Consider the following 27,797-nt stretch of genomic DNA (forward strand, 5'->3'; position numbering starts at 1 on the left):
ACTGAGTTTCATTTGTAAACGTGTGCCCGTTTATTTTTGCTTTTGACAAAAATCTGTAGTAAAATTGGTCCAAACATGTGACACGAGGTCTAATTACAATTACAAAAACTTACGGGTTTGAAAAAATCAAACAACTTATTCAAAAAAATATAATTTTCTGTGGGTTTGACCAACGACAATCAAGGCTTAAATGGTCAGGATTAAGTTCATTTTTTCGATGCAACGGTCTCGAGAATTTCATTGGTCGTTGAGGTTTAACGAAAATCAAATACATTCGAAATTTTGGTTTCATTTATTGAATAAAGACTAAACGTAATTATAAATAAAGCCAAGTTATAATTTATGCGTCAGATAAAATGTTGAAGATGCGATCATGATCCTTTTAATCGTGCTATTGAAATCAACTTGATCAAAAAAATAAGTGATTCTAAAAAACATTCAAGATTATTCATTGAAAATTAATTTATACACGCAAATTAGAGCAACAAGCAATGCTTTTAAATCAAGGATGTTACCGATGTTAGCTTATTAAACGATAATTATTTTGACGTAAGACGGGATAGCACAATAATTTGATTGCCACCTGACTGATGTAAAGTTCTCATGAAAGTTCTCATATATTGTAAAGTCAAATATAGTCAAATATAATATGAATGTGTGAAAAAACATTTTGATATAAAATTTCTAATAAACATGACTACTGGGAAATTATATTTCGATAAAAAAAATGGAAAGAATATTTGGAATTAAAAATTAAAATGGAATAAGGTAATAGATTTATGTGTGTGTGTGTGTGTGTGTGTGTGTGTTATGTCTGACGAACGATGAGTATAGTCTAAAATAAAATAATATACATTTTTATAGCGCTGAAATAGAGGACTTGAAATGAATAACTCAATCACAGTGTTCAAATGATATGTCACATATCGAACATAGTCAGGAAGGCAGTTTGCATGAATGAATGGAATAGGTCTTAAAGACGAAGTATCATCATACAGGTTAGCAAAGTGCTGGCGTTCCATCATCTGTATCTTAAAATTTTGTCAGTCAGAATAAAAAGCGATCAGCAGATATCAGAAGATATCATCAGAAGTATACGCTGGTCTCGCAAATAAAAATCAGGAAATGATAAAAAATAAAATTATGAATAATGGTGGTGGACAGCGCGCACGTTAACATTAAATTAACATTAAATGTATCAAATACGAAAATCAGGAAAGGAATCACTATCACATACAATCACCCGGTAACACACACACACACACACACACACACCGCATATTATATTCTGCACATTAATCAATCAAGATCGAATAATAATTGACCACTTAACTTGCAATAATGAGATTTATTTATTATTGTACCACACCACGTTTGAACATCATCGAGGGGCAAAAAAATAAAACAACCATGCAGTAAGTCAACAAAATTTGAAGAGGACAGGAGTCATTTCTTGCCGTAGAACTTGTGGTTCAGTAGGTAGATGAGCAGGTTGACATTGACCTGAGCCCTGTCAAACATCTTCATCACCGCTATGCCCTCGTACTGCAGCTCAAGTAGATTCTGCATAGAGAAAGTATGACAATCAATTGAACCTTCAATATATATACAAATCAAAGTTGTACCTAGCAATACCAATGAAGCCTTTATTTCATATTTAAATTGACAAACGAATCAAAATAAAAAAAACAAAAGTAATATTGAGCGTTTGAGAAAATAAAAACTGAAAGCCTTGCAAATTGTCATCAAGGAAGTACGAGACTGTTAAAAATTTGTTTTGTAATAATGTTTGAATAACATGACGGTCGGGACATTGAAAACGTGTTTCGCAATCTGTTGCATACACATAAAAGTGTTATAAACACAGAACGTGCAAAACATTGTAAGGAATCACAAGTAAAACCTGGAAGTGCAGTTCAACTTTCTCCATGTTCACGCCCATGAACTTTGCGTGAACAATGAACAAACCAGGCATGTCTGTTGATACGATCTCAAACAACACATTCTTGAACCTTTTAAGAAATATTATTTTACTGTGCCTGCTTAAACAAGCTCACAACACCAATCTATAAATAAAAATTATGTAAAATTTTGTTTTACAATTCAAAGTAATATGTATAACATTCCGTAACGTATAGCAAACTTTTCTGTAAAAAGTTCGCTATAGACATTTTAAAACATGACTAATGGTCAACAAAAACGGCAATAGTTAACCAAACTAATCAACAAAGAGAAAAGAAAAAAATATTAAAAAAAAAACCACATGAGAACAAGACAAATGAACATTAAACAAACTGGTTCTGTTGGAGCCCCTCAATGGCCAGGAGAACCCCCTTCTCATGCAATCGCAAGGCGCTGTACTTCACCGAAGTTTTCTTGCTGTTTTTATGTCGCAAAGTAATTTCGGATCAGCAACCAATTAAAAAAAAATAAAACTGCTCAAGTGTAAAAATGAAATTTTTTCAAATTCAACAAACTAACCGAGCTTTAGCCGCTTGTTTGGAGAGACAAGTCTTGACATATTGATTGTAGTAGTTGATCTGTTCCTCAAAGAAGGCCCTCTTCTGATCCAAGTTCTTCATGGTCTGCCTCAGGCGAGCCATTTCAGCCTTCCTACGCTGCCTGTGCAGTCTCTGATTGCGCACGTCCTAACAAAGTGCAATTGCATTGCAAAAAGTTTTTGTAATGAGTAATGTTTTAAAAGTCACATTGAATACGGCGAAGCCGATTTTACAGCCAATCAAATCGTAGACAACATTATACAAAAATATTTTTTTGTAAAAATTGCAAAAATAAATGGAGTCATTAAAGTGATCCATGTAGATTGTATGACAAACATTCAATTAACTTGATACCCTAAGTATGAAACCAACCAAATACATCACTGACCGGGCCAGTCAATCAACCAACCGACCGACTGACCAACCGGCCGACCGACTGACTAACCGACCGACCGATAGACCACAAACCTGCAAGATGGACTGAACAATATTTTGATAAGCATTTTCTTTTGACACCATTCCTGCCTTTTCCAACTTGTCTAAATTTTCCCTTATGACTCCCTTCATTGGTTCAATTGGCAGTCTGAAGAAACGTTTCATATGAGTTTTTTATTTTTTATAATGGCAGAAATTTATCAACTAAATAGAATAAGAAACAAACATTTTAAAAAATTGACAACATTATCAACAGCTCTCTAAATCAAAAGTTACATTATTAAAATATGATGCCAACATTTTCATGCTGTTAACCGTGTTAACAAGATATTAACAAGATTGACAAGACACATTCGTGATCAAATGAGCGTCGGCAACTGCACAAGTTTAATGCACAATTACAAGCCGGCCCCCACTTCGATTTTTAACAACTAGCCAGAGAACATCTCGAAAACAGCATCCTGAAAACCGAAAAATTGCGCAACTTAACCTTTCCATTCAAGGTGATTTCCTCAGAAACAAATAGTTAAATGAAATTAACAACTGACCTAGAAAGCATGAAATACATACAATCCAAACAACACAACTAATTTAGCCAATCAAATGGCAATCCCACCAATTCATTCAACCAACCATCCATCCCTTTATTCAACCTCAAATCCATCCCTTTCCATCCTGTCATTCAGTCAAACATCCGCTCATCTACCGAACGAGCGAATGAATAAAGAAATAAAAGAAAGAACAAACTTGATTCCACCAGCAACGGATTGTTGTCTGATGAGGTTCGACCTGGTGCCTCTCTGCTCAACTCGATCCCTCGCTCTCAACAGAGCTGCATGTACATTTTCCTGGTGGGCGGTCATTTGTATCATCACCATCATCATTATTTGTATCATCACCTTCATCATTTGCATCATCACCATCATTATTAGTATCATCATCATCATCATCATTTGTATCATCATCACCATCATTATTTGTATCATCACCATCATTATCATCATCATCATTATTTGTATCGTCGTCACCATTATTTGTATCATCATCACTATTTGTATCATCACCATCTGTATCATAATAATCATTTGTATCATCTTTATCATCATCATCACCATAACAATCACAACTAATCACAATCACATTTTATAAACCTGTAAACACCAGCCATGCCTACAAAATATTCAAAATTTATTCACCTAAAAAACCAACTAGCAATATCATAGAATAAATATATTTCCAAACATGCGTCATGCACCCATCCAAACAAGCATGCATGCACCTATCCAAAACATGCATGCACCTATCCATTCATCCAACCAGTCATCCATTCAATCAGTCAACTGACTTCAGCTTCAGTAGCTCTGCAGTTAAGGACTTGAATGAGATTATCACCGGACTTCTGACACCTCAGCACGTCAACAATCATTTGTTTTGTTCTGCTCAAATTTTCAAAATAATAACAAGCACTGAATTGTTTTATGAATAATATTAACAAATTGAGCCTCATAGCAAATAATTAACAGCCCTTAGTAGTGATGAGAAAAAATTAATTGAAGACCTTTCAGTAAGGAGTAGAAGAAATTAAGAACACGTAAACCAAGATGAAATCTGACGTCATAATCAATGAAATGAAATGAAATCTTACGTTACAACCAATGAAGAAACTCATTCAATTACGCGACAAACTGAACAAGTAAATTATTTGCAAAAGCACATCCTTTCCAAACAAATGCTGATCCAAAGATGATGAATAAAAAAAAAACAAAACATGAGGCAACTGACCTCAACATTGTTGTCTGAATGTTCAACTGGTCATCATCTGGCAGCTCGAACTTGTTGGACAACATCAGCGAGATTTCCGTCTTGGCCATCTGCTGTCTAGCCACTTCATCACAGCTTGCGTCGCCTGCCAAACAACCAGCAACTATTTACTTGCGTGCATGAGCGTCAGTGGTTGGTTGAGCGTAAGACGTCAAACGAAGAGCAAACCTAAAATGGCGTCCACATCGGCGACATCCCCAAGGTCGTCCAGGAGTTCATGGAGGGGGTCGTGCGGGTCCGGGGCGATCACATGTTGGTGGACCAACAACAGCTGTATTTTGTCGCGTGTTGCCAGTATTTAGTATTTATAATGAATATTCATAATACTTAAATTTTAATTCTGAAAAGTAAATAATCAACCGAAATGTAAAATTTTGTCAAATCATTATTCCAAAAAAACAAAATTTTATAGACCTAAATAGATCGTAAAAACATAGAGAAGAGAGAAATCTAAAATATTCAGAGCAGAGACAAGAAAAATAACAGCAAGCGAGGCAAGCAACAAAGTGTGCAGATCAATCATTCAATCATCGAATCAGACCTTGTGCAGATCGACAATCTCCCCAACGGAGATGTAAATGACAGGTTTGATGATACGGGCGACATCTGAGTATCGGTCGATGTTGAAGACAACATCCGGCTCGTCCACCTCACATATCTCCTGGAAGTATCGCCTATAGACGAGACCAAGTATCGTTTATGGCAACACAAAAAACACGTAAAGTAAAGATGGATGTTGGAAAGATGGGATGGATGATGAACAGAGATGAAATGTAAAAATGAGAGGTGGAGTTAAAAAAATGAAATGAATGATAGATGGATGGAATGATGAAATGGATAGAAAGGATGAAGAACCAACTTGAATCTTGCGTGGGCATCCATGATATATTTGTTCATGGAAACCAGGTGGGGACTGTCAGATCCGAACTAAAAATTGAAATGATTTACATTTATGAAATGAATAAACTTTTCTAACTAAATTAATTTAACAAATTGCCATAACTGAATTTAGTTAATAAACAAAGTACTAGCATAATTAATAATTATAACATGAAAGTTATCGTTTTATTTGATTACTTTACAATCTCAGCAAAGAAATTTCCGTCAATCTTAAAAAAAAAATAACAAAAACTTCAAACTAACAAATCATAGCAAATAAATCATTGCAAACGAACAAAACAAAAAACAAACCACCAACAAACAGACAAACGAACAGACGAACAGACAAACAAATAAACGCACCCCTTTGTTAGAAGCAGCAAACTGCAATATCTTGGCCACAGATCCCAAATTACGTCGCTGCTCATTAGTGAGGCCCTGGTTGGCGGCCACTTCAATGATGTCGAACGCATCTGGCGCCACGATAGCCGAGTTGATATAGCGGTAGTAGATCAGGTTTCCAATGATCTGGCGAATGTGTGTGTCGATGTGTGTGTGTGTTGGTGTATGTGTAGGTTTGTGTGTGTTGGTGCAATTGCTGCTTGCTTAGGTAAGTAAAATGATCTGGCGAGTGTGTGAAGGTTGTGTGTGTGTGTGTGTGCGTGGGTTTGTGTGTGTGTGATGATGGCAGTTAAAACACACAACCTTCAATATTTCTTTCTCCTGGGCCTCAGGGAATCTGGCGTGCAATGCGTTCTTAAGCACCTTCGACATGTACCTCATGCCGTACCTACAAGAAATCATCTTCCCTATTCAGCTTATGACAGGTTAATAACAACGACAACCGCAAAACGTCGTCGCCAATAAATATTCTTTCATTATTATTCTTTAAAAAATATTTAAACCGACAAATCAAAATACACATATGAATAGTTAGCCTAACCAAATTTGTAGCAAAATGATAGACCATATAGACTAAAGATATAAGGTAACATACGGTATCTTATCAATGGACATTAGGATGGCGCCGAGGAACTTCTCAGTGCACTGTTGTAGCACCAAGATGGTGTCACTCAACTTCATTCCGACCTTCATTCGAACGATTGCGGGTAGTTTCCAGGTGATATGCGGAGGATGAATTATCATTATTATGTTGATTGGAATTAGTATGCGTGTGTGTGTGCGTGTGTGTTGGTGAGTTTGTGTGCGTGTGTGTTGGTGAGTTTGTGTGTGTGTGTGTTGGTGAGTTTGTGTGTGTGTGTGAAATTAAGTTAATCGATTATATTTAAATTTAAATTTAAGTAGTTTATTAGTAATCCATACACTCAATGTATATATATATATATTGATAAATTGTTCGTTATTTATTATGATATTTTTAATATCATTACTAATGAAAACCTATAAGTAATAATTATCTCTGTCTATTACAATCAATCAAACTAATTTAATATTACCAATCAATCAATCAATCAATCAATCAATCAATCAATCAATCAATCAATCAATCAATCAATCAATCAATCAATCAATCAATCAATCAATCAATCAATCAATTATACTTATTGGTATCACCATCACTCACTCTCACTCTTTCTCATATTATTTTTCAATTTATTCATTCATTTCATTTATTTGTTTGTTTGTTCGATTATCTAATTAGTTATCCAATCAATTAATAGAAATGTTACAAAATGATGAAACATCCCACGTACTTCTTCATGCTTCAGGGCTTGTTCAATGCTCACGTCATAGGGCAAACCACTAATAAAAAAATTTTCGTCAACATTTTCGACATCACCTCAACATTCAAGTCGTCACAGCATAAATTAAATTAAAAAAATACATCTAAAAAAATTAATTTTTCAAAATAATTTCATAAATCAATTTGTGTCCAGATCTTAAAATTCACATGAACACTAAAGCAGTGAGGGTGAGAGTAGATTGTCTCAGACAAAATAAAAATGAATACATCACATTCCAATCTGTTTCCATTAAATGTATGGCATTAACCATGACTGAATATTTATTGTTGCTTCTTTCAAACATTCAACACGAATTAATCTGCAAGCATCCATCATGTATCAAATTTTTTCTCCAGATCCTAATTAGAAGATTTCCATTTTATCCACACTACATCTTAGATAAAGTTTAACTCAGCCTTCCCTATCATTAATGTATTGGTGTGTGTGTAGGTTTGTGTGCGTGCGTGCGTGCGTGTGTGTGTTGGTGGAGTTGCTAATGATTTAATTCAATAGTATAGTAACACCTCCTAACAAACTTTTTGCCAAATATAAAAATACCTAACAATCTTTAAAGTAGACAAGTTGAAGAAAACAAAAATGAAAATAATCAAAATTCCTTCAAATTTTCAGAATAAACGGTGTAAAAATGGCCTCTTCATTACGATAAAATGCCCCAAAGTTGTAAAAAAAAACATTCGATAGTAATAATCATTTTGTTAAAAGTTTTAAAAATTTTGAAAAGCCTCACATGAAGCCTTACATCAGCCTGGCAGCCTAGGTGCAGTAATAATTAGCATAGAAACGACGTATACAATACACATAATAGCATGCATCAGTGACGTGAAACCACAAGAGGAGACGTGCGTACGAACCTTGGCTTGCCCGTAGTTGCTTCGGTTTGATTGACCCACTGCTTGTAAACCTCGACGACGTTTGTGTTGATTTTCAGGTTCTTGTCCTCCAGGATCTCTATCACCATGGGATTCAGCAGCTCTTTCAACAGGCTCTGACCTCTGGCATTTCTGTTCACAATGGTATTTTTGGGTGGCAGCTATGTTTATAAACACGCGTGGAAAATGCTTGAAATGAAATTTGTCCCCATCTGACACACGAAAGACAAGCGTGAAATAATTCTAAATAAATGGTCAATAATAAAAGTAATTCACAGTTATTGCCAAATAATGAAGATTATAGATAACCAAAATGCCAAAGATACGAAATTGTAACACTGATTAGGAAAATTAAAAGCATAATAACAATAATAATAATAAGATAAAAAAACGAAAAAAAAACTAACTTAGAAACCATAAAACTCAATAAAACCATAAGAGAAGATTGAAAATCTTTTGAAACATGATACCAATTAATAATAAAATCAACACATCTATCATTCGACATATTTATATTTGCTATACCTTTCACCTGGCTAAGAGTAAGAAGGCATAACAAAAAGAGTTATTAAATGAAATGTAATTATTGTAATTATGATGGGAATAAATCTAATAACAGTTAGATCAGCAAGTATGTATAAAATTGTAAAAAAGAACGAAAATAATGGCAGAAAAATAATACTCCATTCTGGCAGTTTGCTGGAATACTTGTGAATTGTACTTTTTTAAAATTGAACAAATGATCAATGGTAAGCAAATTTTACTGTGTAAAATGATGAATTAGTTTGAACATTTTTAAATAAAAATCGTTATAATGAATGATTAACAAAAATATAAAGCAACATACTGCCAAAAGCAACGGAAGACAACTACAACACCAAAGAACAACAACAACAAACCTATTAAAACTGACAATCATCTTGATGACCATTGGATTGCCAGTAATTATATCTGATAGTGAAGTCACCTTTGACCTGGTTATAGTAGATAACAACATGTTTTTATTCAACAAAACTGATTATCATTTTATATTAAATCCCACTGATAACTAATCATCTACACACACACACACACACACACACACACACACACACACACACACACACACACACACACAATATTCAATAACAAACTTATTTGATTATTTGGATGACAATACCAACTTTTGCCACCATTTATTTGCTCACTCTTCATGATTCCTCATCATCCATTTTATAACTCATCATCATACATTCCCTCGCTCACTATCATCAGTACCCAACCAATCCCTGTTCACCCACCACCACCTATCATCCACCACCCACCCCAGACCCACCTGATTTCTTCCTCGAGGGCAGTCTTGAACAATCCGAGCAGCATGTACTCATCTCTTTGGTTAGAAGCGTAGTTGTAGAGGGATAAGACGGCAGTCTCCATGAACTTGGTCGTCTTGCTCTGTGGCAGTTCAAACATCAACTTGGCCAGATAGTGCGGCTTCGTCTGCAGCAAATAGAACAAATGTTGGTAGGCCTCCAGTTTGTCGTGACTGGCCTTGCTCAGTCCCTTCAGTCCTCCAGTCAGCAGGTTGTTAGCCGGACCCAACGTTCCTGTGCCCGATCCAACACTCGCGTTGGATTGATATTGGCGGAGGAATTTGTTTTGGGACACCACATCCTAAGCAGGTGTGAGGAGAGATGAATGAATGAAATGTATAACTGAACATGAAGATGGTCATGTTACAAAACTAAGTCATATAAACAGAGGAACAACACAAACCTGAAGAGTGATCCTGTTTTTAACAAGGAGTCCAATCTTCACATCCATCTGGTTCAGATCTTGATCCAACTGCTGGTTGCTTCGAATCTCTTGGACCACCTGGTGACGTAACTTGTCCAGCTCTAAAATAAAATTCATTTATTTATTAATATTTTACTAATTTTTAAACTTATATTTATTCACTGAAACTAAAATGAAGTAATGGCAAATCATCAAAAATGATACATGATGCATGCATGCACGAGAGCCAACCAATTTCTTCATTGTAATCCTGATCCGTGATATCGAGCAGATGAACAAACTTCCTGATGACAGAAACTGAAGAATTGTCTCCATGCACTGTGTGTGTGTGTGTGTTCTCCATTTGTTTGGTCCAATCATTTTTTAATTATTGATAATATAAAGATTGTTAATTTGAAATAAATCTATTGTAAAGATGCATATGCAATCAGTGGCAGGTTGGTTTTACAATCTGTAAAAAAGAGTGCCACAAAGATTATTGACCTAATCGTGTAGCAGAGAATACACCACAAACTTTAAATTATATAAAATGCAATTTAATGGTTCAGAATGCTTTCAAACGAGCTTACCACATGTCAATCAATCACAATAGTTAACTGACTACACTGTACTAACTGTGTACTGTACGTATAGGAAGAATTAAATAACTTATAACAATCAATAATTAACTTGAAACACTTTCGTCTACTTTTAAAATAATTGTATGAAAGACTATTATTTCATTTGTAACAACGTGCCTGCGACATTTAACTGACAAACAAAAGTTCAGAAACGTGATACAATAGTAATGCCAACGACAGCAACGTTTCTAATCATCACATCAACGCTAATGGAGACGGCGGCATTGTTTGTAATCAATATACATCGACGCAAATAAAAGTGAATCTCACTTAAAGCCTTGTAGTCCTGTCTAGCTCTTGCTGTCCTCATGAAGGCTTGGATCTTCACTACTGATGGCTCCTGAGGTAAATGGTAGAACAATTTTCCAAGTGATCAAAAAAAATGTAACTTTCTGATAAAAACATCTACATGGTTATCCACAAAAAATTGTATTAAATATTTAATTAATTTCAATTCAACGAAAATTGAAAGCGTTTAAAATAAACTCCCACTAACATGTTTTTTGAAATAGTTCAATCTCTCTTGATAAGCTTTCCTTGTCAGGTACATTCGAGTCAGTGCTTGTGCCTGCATTCAATGAAATGATGTCGGATTGGGCTTTGTATACAATGAAATGAGGAGATATCACAACTAAAAGAAAAGTGAGAACACGACGAGACATAACAGGAGAGGAGAAGAGAGGACAGAACAGAAGAGACAGGAACTAACTGCACCTGTACAACGGAATGTTCATTATCGCTGTAGTAATTCATTTTCCTTCTCATCTCCTTCGTAGCTTTCACTCTCCGCCACCAATGCTAAACAACATTTTCAACAATTATCATTTTCAAAAATAATAAATATGACAACTTCTACAATTTTAAATAAATAAACAAATCACTCGTTGGTCTAATGAATTGCCCCCAATAAAACGACTTAGATCGTTGAATTGAAATTAATTCAATACATTTGTTAATAGTTTACCCAGTTCGTTTAAATAAAAAGCATGCAAACCGCAGGATAGGCTAACAGAAGCAATCTACCTGTATGGCCTTGACGGCAGGTGTTTGTGAGAGCAGAAGTTTCTTCCTCCTAAGAAACCTCCTTCTGACCATGGCCCCCTTGATGTGGGCTTGCAACTGGATGATGTAATGTTCACTGGCCTTGAACAGTGAATGTCGCGCGCTTGATTTGTTTACCTCGGCCACACAGTTCTGGTGTTGTTAATAAGGACCGATATCAAAATAATTAAATAGATTGCAACAGATGACAAATAAAGCACCAAGAACATCAAACAAGAAGAGGTGTCAGCACCTCAATATCATCCCTGGTAAGCAGAGAGTAGTCCTTGACAATGTTGCTCTCCTTCTTCCAAGATCCTTCCATTGTGTTGATATTGAAAAAATATTTGCTCCCATTTGATAACTTGTTCATCATCCAGCCTGATCCAGTGTCACCTGGAACAAAGATGGTGAAGAAGACGAAAATGGAGAAGTTATGATGTAAGTAAACATGGTGATGCAGTAGGAGTTAGTGTTTAACACATATGTAGAGATATACAAAAAAACACCAACCAGCGCATTCCTTTTGTGCCTTGAAGTCCCTCAGACAGGCAGCATAAGCCTTGGAGAGGTTGGCGCTGATGTGGTTCAGTCGGACTGATGGATGCTGGAGATACGTCAACATGTTTTTGTCGTCTTCGTTCTCCACTGATATGTTCACAGCCGCCACACACGCCGATACTGGTGATGATGATTGTTGTTGTTCAGTTAATGATGATGATTATGATGATAATAATAAAGTGATCGATCAGTGCAAAGATCTATAGACACAATGATTAAAATAAGTGATATCAATAAGGACTACAATAGCTTTGTAATGAGTCCTTATTAAACATGAGTATACTATTGTTATCACCCACCATGATCTACAATGATAATAAATTAATCGACGCAGATGCTAAAAATCATGAAAAAAAAACAACAACAACAAAATTGAATAAATAGTCGACAGAATTATTGAACGAATTGTAGAGTGAATGATTTGTTAGCCACATTGCTCTGCTTCCTTCAGATCAACATTTGCATAGTGGATGGTGTCCTGTATCTCCTCGTACCAGAGCATGGCGGTACTGTCCTCTGTCTCCTTCAGAAGATCCAACAAACGAATAAATATTAATAAATAAATAAATAAAAACAACAAATGAATAATACAAATGAAAATAGGAAAATAAATAAAAACAATAACTGGGTAGGGTACGTTGAATTTAAATACGGAGCATACTGCCTTTTGCTGAATAAATTATTTAAAAACTCTTCTGTGATAATGTCAGCATTTGAATAAATGAACATAGTTGAACCAGCATGAAGTCATCATAGGTTCAACTATTCAGTTCAGTTTACCTTACTTCTAAGGCTCATATTTCAGGACAGAATGGCACACTTTCAAAATCATCAAGCAAACCAAAAATAAAATGTGTAATAATGAAAAAATTATTTAAGCACAAGTAAGTATATTTACATGTGCACATAAACACACAAACAGAACATAATGTTTAATGATTCAGTTGTTCATAAGGGCAAAGGAGATGTGAGAGATTGTGGGTCATATAGGGGTGTGAAATTGCTAGAGCACGGAATGAAGGTAGTGGAGAGGGTGCTTGAGAGGAGGTTGAGAAATATGGTGACAGTTAATGAAATGCAGTGTGGGTTTATGCCTGGTAGGGGAACGGTGGATGCGTTGTTCATGGTGAGAATATTGCAGGAGAATTATAGAAAGAAGAAACGAAGATTGTACATGTGTTTTGTGGATCTAGAAAAGGCTTTTGATCGAGTACCGAGGAAGGTCATTGAATGGGCGTTGAGGAAGAAAGGAGTGAATGAGAGACTTGTTAAAGCTGTGATGCAGCTGTATGAAGGGGCAAAGACAAAGGTGAGGGTTGGAAGGGGGATGTCGGACGCTTTTAGTGTTAAGGTAGGAGTGCATCAAGGATCAGTGTTATCACCGTTTCTGTTTGCAATTGTGATGTATGTTGTGTGTGGAAACATAATGGAGGGGTTGGGATTTTGTATGCAGATGATTTAGTCTTGATGGCTGATAGCATGGAAGAATTGCAGTTAAAATTTGACAGATGGAAAAGTGTTTTTGAAAAGAAAGGGTTAAAAGTTAATATTGGTAAGACGAAGGTAATGGTGAGTGGGGAGGGTGGGGAGCGAGTGATAAGTAAAATAGACCCCTGTGGGGTATGTGACAGGAGAGTGAAGGCTAACTCGGTATTGTGTATAGGATGTCAGAAATGGGTGCATAAGAGATGTAGTGGTGTGAGGGGGGCACTGAAAAAGGTGGAAGGCACGTTCAAATGTAAGAAATGTGTTCATGGTGTGATTAATAGGACGGACGCAAGGACGGGGTTGAGTGGTGGTATTGAAAGAGTGGAAAGCTTTGTTTACTTAGGGGATAAGCTGAACGCGGATGGAGGATGTTTGAGCGCAGTTACGGCTAGAGTTCGTGTGGGATGGATGAAATTTAGGGAACTGGGTGGGGTATTGTGTGGAAAGAAATGGTCAGTGAAGATGAAAGGGAGGGTATATAAAGCATGTGTGAGAGCAGCGATGGTATATGGTGGTGAAACTTGGGTGTTGAGGAGAGAGGAGGAAAGTGTACTGCAAAGGGCTGAAAGAGCTATGGTGAGGATAATGTGTGGGGTTAAAGTGAAGGATAGGAGGAGTAGTACAAAGCTGATGTCAATGATGGGACTGAATGAGGACATTGTGACATGTGTTGAGAAGGGATGAAAGGGTCGGGATTAGGCGAGCGTTGAAGTTCGAGGTTGAAGGAGTGGTAGGAAGGGGTCGTCCGCGATTGGGATGGAGAGAGCAGGTGGAGAAGGACAGGGTGAAAGCGTGGTTGCGTGATACTGAGGCGATTGACAGATGTGGATGGAGTCGAGGGGTATTTCGGTTTCATCATAGGTAGCCAAACGGCAACCCCCGATCTCGGGGAAAATGCCGTTTAAACGTTTGTTGTTGTTGTTGTTGATTCAGTTGTTCATAAAATCTTCAAAAAACTTGTTTAACTATTAAACAAAGACCATTCAGAGCAGGATGACTTATTATTATTAGACAAGAAAGATATCTTGTAAAAAATAATGAAAAATAAAAAAACAAAAACTGAAAAATTACTTCAGCCTTCTTCTGTTTGGCAATTTTGAGCAGCTGCATGTAGTGCACAACACCATCTTCATGAACGTTCTTGATGCCGGCGTTAGAGGCTTGCAAGCAGCTGAGAAGGAGGTGGACATCATTTCTGTCTATCATCTCATTTATCCGAGCCACTGCTTCGATACCTGGTTGGTTTGGAAAGGGAAGTGCCGGTATGTAGATGGTTTGTGGCTTGTCAAATAGATTCACGTTCGATTAAAGTTTACTTCTGAATAAAATTAACGATGAACACCTTATGTGGCTTATTTTGTAAAGATGAATTATCACGAAAAATAGATTCTAGTCAAAAGAAAACCGTTCTTGAAAGAAAAAGCACATAAGCTATGTTCTGACATCAACCAACCAGCCCACAGCAATTTCACTTACGTTCATGTTCAATGGCCGACCTGTAGTTGATGTCATTGATGCACTTCACAATGTCGTGGTGGGTCAACAGGTCAAAAGTTGACTGAAAATTAAAATTTATTTAATATATCTTCATTTTTCGACTTTTATTAGATGTGATCTTAAGACATAAAAGTTTAAACTTACTTTATACAACTTATTTTACAGCAAACCAATCAAGTAAACTTATATACATATAAAATAATCATATTGAACCATTTAATATAATTATAAGACATCAAATAAATTTTTTCCTAAATTCAACTTTTCAGTTGAGGCAAAGTATTTCAGCCTAACTGATGTGACCTCTCTTAAACATGCATTCAATGAACGAACAAGTTTACCAAATTAATCAACCATTCTGCTGTATTCATTGTGACCAATCATTCTTCAATTCTACAAACAGGCAAAAAGAAACAAGAATTTTCAGGTTCAACCAGATTAGTTGTTGTTTGATCTCTTGATCCAGTCCGCCCATTAATTTGATTAAGTCATATTATATCTTTTAAAAGACCAATGAATTCATTGAAATCACAACTACAGACACACTAGAATGGTGATGAAAGAAATAAATTGATCAACCCAACTAACAAACAATTACAGAGACAAATCAATTAAAATATTTTGAACAAGCAAAAAGTTTGACAAATGAGAAACGTCCATCAACCAGTTGAATCATTGTTAATATTTCAAACGAGTTAACGAAAAATTTTTCTAACAGCCAATCACAAACTGACCTTTGATCTGCTCTGCTTAAGTTTCTTCAAATATTTCAGATACTTATCAATCAGGTCAGCGTCTACGTCACTAATGTGGGCGTGTTCAAAATTTAAAGCATCCAATAAGCCGCGAGGATCGTTTGAGTCAACTGTTTCATTGACCTTGGCAATGGCATTCAAAACTAAAAACACAAAATGCAAAAGAGCCATGTAATAGTTATCATGCAAAAATAAAAACGTACGAGAATTTATCAAAATGTAATATTAACTATAATATAATGTAATAAAACATAATAAAATAATATAATAAAACGTAATAAAAACTGAGGTAATAAGTTCACACTTTTTTAACATAATGTTTTAACATAATGACAGAAAGATGGTGATGACAGAGCAAACACTAACTTCTCATTCCTTTGATGATGTCATCCTGATCCAAGTCACTCTGCAAAGCGTAGATCAATTTTAATGTAACGTTTAATGTAATGGGTTTAATGTAATCAATGTAATCTGACGTTCAATGTGAAACGTAATGTAATTAGAATCAACATCATTACTACATTCGTTGTCATCATCATCGTCTTCAAGAATAATGATTAAAATGATTACCATCTAAACGGTCAACATCATTACAACCACATCATCATCATCATCATCATCATCATCATCACCTGTTTTTCATGTTTCATGCACTTGAGTTCTTCGTGGTAGAGGCACTTGGCAGTTGGATATTCAGTGGGCAGTCGAAGTTTCGGTTGTTGAAGCAGCTGCAGAGTAGCGTCGTAATCATTACCCTCGAGGACTTCATTTATCTTCCTCAGACTCTCCTTAACTGTTGTCATATTCAATGTGGTTGTTATTATTGACGCTGTTGTTGCAATCAGTTTATTGTCGTTTTTATTATCAGTGGTCATATCATGGTGACCTTGATAGATATGCTAAATTGTACATTGTGATGAAAGAATTGTCTATGTGTTGATTAACTAAGCATGACCTATAAACCATGATAGTGAATGAGGTAAAAAAATTATTCAATAACCTAATTAAGGAAATAAATTTTTATCCTTTACATTCAGTACATCATAGTACGACGGACCATGAGACAGTCGTATAAAAAAACGATTCAATAATGCAATAATATACACTCGTCCTTAAACATCTCAAACAAGAAATATTAAATTTAGAAACAATTTAAAAAGAAACTAAATCAATAAGTCTATTGAGAACAAACACCACTGAGTGACCAACCAAGTAGCATGTCATTGAACTCTTCATTGGTCCTCAGTATGCCCTGCTGTAGCTGATCCTTCGTCAGAAAGTCATCCCCCTTGCCTGCTTCCTGCAGTGACGATGTAATGTGGATGTAATGTTTAGGTCACAATTTACGAAGCATACAATGTAACATGTAATCTAGATATATTTTAAAATTAACAATTAATATGTATGGTAATAAGAATAAAATTTTTATTCTTAAATTCACTGGGTCGCTAGTTTACTCTGTAGCATGTACTTCTCTTACTCAGGCTGATGGTCAGATTACAAAACGTACGTAAAAAACATTAAAAATTTAATTGATCAAGAGCAGCAATAATAAAAACACGAATTTAGTGGTGCAAGCCAATTTAATAATCAAAATGGTGCTAAAAATAATAATAATAAAATTGAATTACTCTGATTTCTATAAATTTAAAAAGATAACAATCCCCTCTTGTTTCATCAACATCTCTGAAGTTCAAGTTTGAAGATTTCAACGCCCTCACCAGACCGGCACTATCTTCCCTGCTGATCATCTCATTTATGATGGAGAGATGGTAGGTGTCTGGAAAAAATATGTAGCTAGGTGAGATGCTGAGAAATGCACTGCTGGTTAAGTGAAATTGGATACGAAGAGTTAAAATATTTAATCTAGCAGTGCGTAATGTTGAAAAAGCAATGTAGATAGTTGTAACTTTTAAAAGATGAAAGATAGCACAATTGAATGAACATGAAATTTTGAATAAGTAATTGGTCGGTTGTTTGGGTGAACTGACTGTTTGCCATATTAATGTTTCCTTGAATTTCGGCTTGTGTGAGGAGTTCGTCATATACATCCGGCACATTGTCTATGTTCAGTGACTGTTTGTTGTTTGTTTGTGTGTTTGGTCATTCGTTTGTTTGTTTGTGTCGGTACAAGTTGAATATGCTCATATTAAAAAGTTAAAAAAAACTAAATCTTTCAACATTTTATGAAACTGTCAATCAGAAACAATTTATAACGCTGTATTTTACATAACGCACAAACACACACACACACACACACACACACACGCAAACACACAGGCAAACATCACGAGATTCCATTGCAACACCCAACCTTATTCCTTGCATTCTCAGCTTTCACAAACTTAGCATCATAAAGTAGTTGTTGGTAGTTGTCAGCGAGCTGCCCATTGATGTTCATGATGTGGGCAGATGGGTTCTGGAGGGCTTCCAAAGTCAGGTGTGGGTCCTCTTTGTCGATGGCTGAGTTGATGGCTATCACTGCTGCGTGCACTGTTCACGGTGATGGTGACGACGATGATGATGATGGTGCAAAGATGATGACGATGATGCTGTAATGATGTTGAAAGATGATGGTGAATGATGTTGAAAGATGATGGTGAATGATGTTGAAAGATGATGGTGTAATGATGTTGACGATGATGTTGAAAAATGGTGAATGATGTTGAAAGATGATGGTGAATGATGTTGAAAGATGATGGTGAAAGATGGTGAATGATGTTGAAAGATGATGGTGAATGATGGTGAAAGATGATGGTGTAATGATGTTGACGATGATGTTGAAAAATGGTGAATGATGTTGAAAGATGATGGTGAATGATGTTGAAAGATGATGGTGTAATGATGTTGACGATGATGTTGAAAAATGGTGAATGATGTTGAAAGATGATGGTGAATGATGTTGAAAGATGATGGTGAAAGATGGTGAATGATGTTGAAAGATGATGGTGAATGATGGTGAAAGATGATGGTGTAATGATGTTGACGATGATGTTGAAAAATGGTGAATGATGTTGAAAGATGATGGTGAATGATGTTGAAAGATGATGGTGAAAGATGGTGAATGGTGTTGAAAGATGATGGTGAATGATGTTGAAAGATGATAGTGATTGATGTTGAAAGACGATGGTGAATGATGTTGGAAGATGATGGTGCAATGATGAAAGATGAGGAAGAGTACTACGACGACGTTGAGGATATTAATCAGTGAATTTTATTAACCGTTTGTTAGTTTATATTATTTGAAGCATCTTAATAACACAAGGTTGATGAATGATTAAGATAAAAATGAGATGAGAACTTACATGCAGCTTCATCAACTGGCATCTGGAAAAAAATTAATAAATTGAAAGAAACTGACAATAAAAAAAAATGAAAAACAACTTAATGACATACTATATATTATGTTTTTATATACGTTGTTGACATATGTACTATATATAATTCACAAACATCTAATCTTACATTTTACAAAACGTTTTGCATTGATTTAAATTAAATTCACATTAAATCTTTATCATACTTTTATTAATTTCACATTCAACTGTTTGTTGAAAAAAGAATTTGTGAAAATTTTTCTCTCAAACCAAACTCTGAAATCTCATAGAATGTTATTTATCAAACCTTTAAAAACATTTTAATCACATCAAAAAAATTATGTGCCGAATAATTTATAAGCTAAAACGAAATAATTCCTAGCAAAAATAATTAAGAGGAATTTGGTAAATGTTTTCAACATGGATATGGTGTAGAGATTACATGTTGAATTCAAGCCAAGCAACATTAAAACATGCAGAAAATTGATGTTTTCTGATTGATAAGAATAACTTGAAACTAGCTACTTATGATGAGAATGAAAATTCCCCTAATGAATATGGAAAAAAATTTATGCTAAAAACAACATCAATATGAAACGTAAACAAACAATTACACAAACAATTACACAAACAAACAACCACACAAACAAACAAGTTAATAGCACCACCTCATTGGCCAGTATTCCACCTATCTTGGAGAAAGCAGGCATGGAGATGCCATACTTGTCCAGCTCCTTCCTCATGTTACTGATCTCCTCATCTGCATAATTATGCTACAGTTTACATACATACATTTCGGCAAGTTATCATCAAACGATTTTTATCACCAGTGTTGCTATTCCACGCTCGTTACCAAACAGAGTTTACTGATGTTCTTATGAAAAAATGTCTTATCAAGATACTCTATCTACTTTAATGTTAGTTTACTTCTATGATATCCAGTAATGTTAATGGTAAAAACATTGGTGTTTATGTCGCTTATATGATGGCAAGATGATGAAACCCGTGAAACAATTTTTTTTATGTTATGCATAACTCAGGGATACAACAAAAATTATTAGCATAAGTAAAAATAGCTGCAAAGAATACAGATTGCAAAAAATAACTGTGGTTATTAAATATCTCATAATAACTTATTACTACCATCATAACCATTACCATCAACGTTATTATTATTATTATTATTACTACTATTATCTTGTAAAAACCTGTAAATTGAATTTTCCCATACAAATCTTGTATTTGTGGAGCCCTGCCAATCTTGAACATGTATAAACTGCAAAGCCAAAAAATATCACATTTAAATTTAATTTGTCAACATTAATTAAATTAATTAATTAATTCATTCATTCATTCAATCACGTACTCACTCATTCATTCACTCATTCATTTATTTATTCACTCAATCATTTTTATTCATTCATCCAACAATTCATTCATTCAATTTCATTTAGATAGTTGCATTAACATTAAAAACACGTACATAAAATTAAAAAAATATTTGTCGTTCTAGTTTGTGGATATGAAAATCTAGAAAGCGCAAAAAAAGAATCACAATGTCTAAATCAATTTAATAACATTTATTTAAGAATTCTTTCATTTAGTGTTGGACATGACTGGTGAAATGTCCAGCAATTGGTTCAACTATGTAGCTAACTTAACAACTCAAAAAAGAGAATATTTATTTTATTAAAAATTTCGGGCCAGAGAGATGAAGATAGAAGAGAAATAGAAAATTATTAAGTGGGATATGAATCATATATAAGAAACTAGGTAGAAAAAAAATATGAAAACAAATACGTTCAAACATGTTTAAACAAAATATCTCAGTAAGAGAAAAACTTTATAAAAATCTGAACAAGTAAATAAATAGATAAATAACTGAATGAATGAATGCTTATTCAGAGGCTTAGTCTTGTATTACTGCCTGTACACGCACACGCACGAATACACATATTATATATATATATACATGTAACATTTATACACATACATACATACAGTTTTATTGTCACAAGGTATTAGTTAAATTTTCATAAATGACAAATTGGTTAAACATTTATAAATGATTAAACTTATACTGGCAGTTATAAAAAAGAAAAGTGATTAAATTTATACAGGCAGTTATAAAAAATAATGATTCCTCATGTCATTTTCAAGAAAAAAAATATTTAAAAATGATAAAAATATTTAAGTGATGGAGAATCTCATCATCCACCTTATAAATGTTAAAAAAACTTTCCATGTGATGTCATCACCCAAAATTGCATTCTTCAAAATGAATAAATATAAACGAGTTACAAATTAATGATTAACAAAAATAAACGACTTTCTTATCTGAAATGTGACTGACAACGTTGAAATATAATTGAAATTCTGCAGTTGGCTCTAACTTCGTTCATTCAATTTAAAAAAAAACACCTCAAACTGTAAAAATCTCCCACATAAACAGCAATACACAAACACTACTGCTGTGCTACAACAATTAACCAATATACTTATATTCTGTAGCCTTTTGAAAAGGCATTTTTTTCTCAAAAAAATAAATTCTCTTGAATGATAAATTCGTTTAAATGGTATATTAAATGGTATAAACGTTATCATCACGTTAACAATATTTTTATGTTAAAGTTACAAGCAAAGAGAAAGTCATAAATGTGATTTATGTAGTTATTTGGACTAGTGTATTGTTCATATTGATGTTGGTAGTTGTGTTCATCTATTGGAAATCTTGAACCTACGGATAAAGGAACTCTTGACTATGGTTGGAAGCTACAACACGGTGTTGGGGATATAGAGATTATTGAAGCTATATCATCGAGGTTGGTAGTTAAGAGGTCAGGAGTTACAACTATATCTAAGTTTTCTTGACACCATGTTTCATTACTACAAAAATGATTTGTTCACCATTATAATGGATGAATAAGTCGAAAGATGATGAATAAAGCTGAAAATTTATTTTATTATTATTGTGTTAGTTGATAACGTTATAAAGCATTTGTAGCAAAATACGGAGATTTTAATTTAAAAAACAGATATGAAATTTTAATTATTCATTTTTTTAATCTGTGACACCAGCAGAACCACATATTTGCCATTTTCAATTAGGAAATATAATAATGCTTCAAGTACCTGAGTGCGTGCAGGCAGTATATAAGTCGAGGGATGTTCTTTCTGTCGTAGATATCTGTGGTCTCAGGGTAGAAGTTCTGTAAATTAATTTTTGATTGTGATAAGATGGATGGATGACGATGAAATTAACCAGAATGTAATGCCATCACGCAAATTTGACTACTTAATCAAAATTTACCACTTTAAAAGTCAACAAATCATAAATCTATTAATTGAAACATTTTAAGTTGAATCTTTTAAAAGCCATATTCATAAAAAAATTACTTTGCAGTAAAAAAAAATTAAAAAAAAAAAGAAGACACAAGCGCTTTAACGTGCTAGATGCTAGAAAAATGAAATAATAATAATTCATTATCAAGCTGTAGTTTTGGTTAATGGCCAGAACCAAATTGATATCACACATTTAAGATTAACAAACACACAAAGTGTTAATGATGAAATGACTTGCAAGTAAGACAACTGGAGAAGAGAATGATGCTGGGAAAATTGGAAATAGGCATCTATTAAAAAAAATCACAATATGTAAAGGCAGCAATGACAAGAATGATATTTTCACATGTCACATAGTAAGGATTACCAGATGTGAGTGCATAAACAAGGACCATAAATAATAATAATAACAACCACAACAACAACAACAATAATAATAATAATATAAACATTCTATTTTTAAATGTTTTTATTTTTAACTAAAAAAACAAATCAAATGATAAAAAAAGTTTAATAAAATGTAATATAATAATAATGATCATCATCATCGTCATCATCATCATCATCATCATCATCATCATCAATATTTATGTTATAGTAGCCAAGATTAATTCATTTTAAAAATTCATCAAAATAGTAGATTATATTTTAAAAAAAGTTCTTTAAAAATTTATGTAACCAGGAAGCTATAAATAAATCTTTAGTGAAAGAGATAATAAAATATATAGGCGCCACCAAGTTTCGGGTCAGAAAATGATTAAATGGCACATGATTGGACGATGTTTCAATTGTTTTATTCAAAATAATAACAGCAGGCTAAATCAATACATCAGGTAACATTAAGTAACAGCAATAGTAACAATTCATAATCTTTTTTAAGAATTCAAATTTTGGTAGGATAATTTTTACAATACCTTGCATGTTATAACCAATAGAACATGAATGTACATAGTTTGTGTGATAAGCTGCGGATTTAAATAAGTTAAGATAGACAGTAACCGGTATAAACTCATTTGCTAAAGTCAACACAGAAGAACTTTTAGTAAACCTATCATCAATAAACGAACAAGCAATTAAGTAAAGTCCCTTAATTAAAGGTTATAGCAAATAAAGAGATGCATCAAACCTGTGAAAAAAAACCTTTCATTATTAAATTTTTTACAATTTCTTGATGAGTTTATTGCGAAGGTAAAAAATAATAAAATATCAATTAAGTTATAAAATTCAAGTGTCAACGTTCTAGGAACATAAGATGATTAAAACAAAATAGATTCCTTAAATAAATCACACTACTTCATATGGAAATTTAATACACTCTGGTATTTGATTCAGAAGTGTGAAAACATGCATGAAAAAATTCATGAATGCTGTCTGAATATCAGTATCAAGGAATACGAGAATAATTGTGACATGTCCAATAAATGAAATACTGAACATTACATTATGCACATTTGCTAACATCAACACACCACTCTGCACGCACACACACGCACGCGCACACACACATACAGATGCATAGCCATAATTATAATTTAGAAGCATTATACAGAGCTTAGGAATGATTTGTTTAGAATCTAAGCAGAGTGTTGACCCTGTAGAACTCTGATAATAACTCAACATTAAATGTGATGGCTTGGCTATGCAGTAAACTACCTAAATTATAACAAATGTAAATCTAATTTGGACTGAATTTTTTATTTGAACACTTCTCTACACATCTACAGTCATTACAGTGTATCTGTATTTGTATATGTGTGTGCGTGTGTAGAGTGTATTATCGTAATGTCAATTGCTATCGCAAAATGTAATTCTGAAAAAGTAGATGAAATAGTTTGTTAGTCATAAGGTATGGGAGATGTTAGTCATGGTTTTAAAACCAAGTTAAGCAGCAAAGAATTTTAAGTTTCATGTACGGTGAACAGCTTCATATAAGCTAACAATGAGCTTCTCTCGCTTCAGCCGGTTAAAATATTTAAATAATGCAGCTCATTTATACAAGTTCAAAATTTTAAATTTCTTCAACTCATTAGTGAGCTTCTGTGTTTATTAATGTTATATTAAGCAATCATTCATTCATTCATTCATTTGTTTGTTTGTTTGTTTGTTTATACATTCGTTTTATCACTACTATAACATGCACTAATCGTATTCAAACTTTTTTATCATTCCATCACTAACACAACTCATCATCATCATCATCATTATTATCTTTTTGGTAGAACAATATTATTATTCATGAACAGTCATAGAATAAATTTGAAAAGTAAATAATTGGATTTAAAAACAATCAAAGCAAACAACAACTTATAATGAGAGAGAGAGAGAGAGAGAGAGAGAGAGAGAGAGAGAGAGAGAGATCATTACATGCCAACAAAAAAGAAATGTACTCTTCATTTTACTTGACAAATGCAAACAACTAATATGACAGATGCTTGAAGCAGAAAAGTGTTCCATCAAACAAGCTTGGCTTGATCAGAATGCAGTGTTTGATGCATGGACTAGGACATGCTTACCTAGATAACATGTTAGAGAGCTTCATTATTTGCCAAGGTCAGGCGTTCAACTGGCTACCATCCTTTTTAGCTCATTGAAGGCATCCTAGGATGGAATTTCAAGAAAGGCATATTGATGCACCCAAAGTTCCAATAGTTCTGCTTAACTGTGTTCATGTATAATTTATAATTTTTATCATGAGCAGTTGAGTGTATATATTACACTTGAGCACATTGACTAACTTCAGCAATATTATTATTTTTATTAATTTGCACAGCATTGTAGAAAACATATAAAATATATATGCAAATATCTTATCTGAAATATAAACAACTAACAAATACTTTATTGCTAGCATGCTTTTGCCAGTATTTGTGTACAATATGGATTAAATAAAAGACAATCATTGTTGTTCATCTATTCATTCATTCATTTGTTTACTTATTCATTTTTTCATTTCAGCTCACTCCTTTCAATCAGAAGTAGCTCAGAACAAAATTAATTATTTTAACACTTGGTCTATATATAAATAGATGGAATCCAATTGTGACAATAACAATACTTGATGTAACAGCAAGTTTAATTTCAATGAAACAGGTTAAAAAATAAATTAACAGAAAGAAAAATATAAACAACTGCAGTCAGTAATGAACCGTGCTACAAACCTCAGGCAGGCCTATCTCTTTCATGGATTTGATCCAATGGTTGATGTTGTCAGTGTGACGAAAGTGCAGGCCTCGACTCTGCATTGTTTAAATATTGTATTTGAAGAGCATTGTATTATATTCCAAAGAAGTGAACTGGACTTGGATTGTATTGCACTGTAGTTGGTTCTGCAGTTGTTTATCAACTATGCAGTTGCAGTTCTGTGTTGTACTGAGGTCATATTTCAATTTTATTACAATTTATTTCAACAGCGTTTTAATTGTATTGTTGTGCTTGTGATGAATTACGTTTTAAGCTTTAGGGCTTTCTACATAATTCAATTTTAGTCTGAGCAAGTCTACAACAATGATAAATATCAACCAATCATGCCTGCCTGATAACATCCAGATAGCACTGAAGGAGAAGCAGATCACAAAAGCAAACAAACATAGAAGGACAACATTTCAACCAACTTGATATTTGGAGAGATCGAGATCGTAAATTTTTTTGAAGGGAATTCGATCAGGCGAGATGAAGTGAGCCAACTTTGCAAGCACGACTCCATTCCTCAGGTTCTCCTCCAACTCAACACTCGGTGGGATCTCTTCCTTGATGCAGGCCTCGATCCAGCTGTCAAGTTATGGTGAATTATTTGCACCCATGAGTGATTGAAAAAGTTTGATAGTTGAAATGAAAAATAACACCATCATAAATATGAGCAATAGGAGTAGGATTTTATGGGTTGATTTAATTTAATTAATCTGTTTGTGAGCATCATAAACATTTACTTAATTAAATTGAAATTAAATACTTAAATTAAAACATTATGAATTAAAAAATAAATAATCAAATTAAAATATCAAAAATTAGATTAAAAGAATAAATACTTATAAAATAAAAAAAATTTGATTAAATTTAGAAAAATATAGCCGACACTTTGGCTTCCTCCAGTCTGCAGAGATATTCATAGGCTACATTCTCTTTCCTCATGATGTCCATTTCTTCTGCTGTCAGCCTGCCACACATCTCACTATCCTCGACTGAGTTGTCCGCCATTTTAAAAAAATTTCTACTTTTGTTTTATTTGAATTTCAGTTTGATTGATTCTGTTTTGTAAGTATGTAAAAGTCCCTTCAGTTTCACACAAAACACACAGTTTAGAAAACATAAAATAAAATACTTCAATTATTAATTTTTAATTATAAGATAAAATATGCCAATATGGCAGATGAGATGATAATATAATTTTTTGGTTCATTTCTAATTTTATTTTATTATTCAGATTAATAATTTTAATTTAAATAATTTTATTGAAATCTATTAAGTATTAAATTAATTAATAGACTGGATTTTAATTTATAAATTTTATTGAACTTAATTTAAAAAATCAACAAAAAGAAATATGATCTGTAAGGTGCTGCAAAGTAAAGTGTTGTAAGTAAAGTAAACTGATTGAAATTTTAATTAATTTAATTATGAATGGGTTTTTTAAGAATTATTTAAAATAAAATTAAGGCACTTTTCTAACAAGAAGGCATGATTCGTAAATTTAAATTTTGAATTAAAAACAGAAATTGAGAAATCTTGAGTCAACTGGCTTATCTTATTAAACTAGAAAAAAATAAAGATTTTATTTACATTATATTATAATTACATAATAATTTGAAATTCAAATTAATGTAAAAATTCAAATTTTGAATTGATTTCTTTACTTTTACCACATTAAGTAACATCACTTCACAATATAGCAGATTACACTAAATTACATTAAAAGTTAGATTCGATAATTACATTACAACTACAGAACAATCATAGCCCAGGTGTAAATCTGAATTACGAAAAGGCGGGACCATCTGTTTACATAGACCAAACAAACAATTCAGCTGTAGATGATTAAACTCTAATTATAATATAAAATATTCTAATTATATGAATAAACTGTCTACTAAGTCTGCGTTCATTATGCATCGTCATTATTTTGATAAAAACAC

General features: G+C 33.5%; 1 protein-coding gene across 1 annotated transcript; it reads right to left on the reverse strand.

Annotated features, from left to right (window-relative positions):
- Positions 1–277: 277 nt before the first annotated feature.
- HELRODRAFT_108462 (hypothetical protein) lies at positions 278–27,411 on the reverse strand. The gene is made up of 44 exons (XM_009032274.1): positions 27,335–27,411; positions 26,741–26,912; positions 26,280–26,436; positions 25,827–25,904; positions 22,459–22,535; positions 20,535–20,602; positions 19,995–20,086; positions 19,315–19,336; positions 18,324–18,502; positions 18,001–18,085; positions 17,641–17,789; positions 17,219–17,309; positions 16,642–16,802; positions 16,323–16,377; positions 15,989–16,152; positions 15,234–15,315; positions 14,829–14,992; positions 12,702–12,792; positions 12,222–12,389; positions 11,962–12,104; positions 11,691–11,861; positions 11,382–11,465; positions 11,154–11,235; positions 10,938–10,997; positions 10,279–10,365; positions 10,027–10,148; positions 9,587–9,924; positions 9,171–9,245; positions 8,254–8,403; positions 7,352–7,400; positions 6,634–6,725; positions 6,342–6,426; positions 6,000–6,164; positions 5,617–5,684; positions 5,299–5,431; positions 4,926–5,028; positions 4,719–4,842; positions 4,282–4,372; positions 3,684–3,784; positions 2,970–3,084; positions 2,482–2,648; positions 2,296–2,379; positions 1,904–2,012; positions 278–1,563 (listed from the first exon to the last, which is right to left on the reverse strand). The coding sequence occupies exons 2-44, from the start codon at positions 26,860–26,862 to the stop codon at positions 1,447–1,449; spliced, it is 4,920 nt and encodes a 1,639-aa protein (XP_009030522.1). The 5' UTR covers positions 26,863–26,912; positions 27,335–27,411; the 3' UTR covers positions 278–1,446.
- Positions 27,412–27,797: the final 386 nt, after the last annotated feature.

The sequence above is a fragment of the Helobdella robusta genome (assembly GCF_000326865.2).
Source record: "Helobdella robusta unplaced genomic scaffold HELROscaffold_8, whole genome shotgun sequence".
Taxonomy (NCBI): Eukaryota; Metazoa; Annelida; class Clitellata; order Rhynchobdellida; family Glossiphoniidae; genus Helobdella; species Helobdella robusta.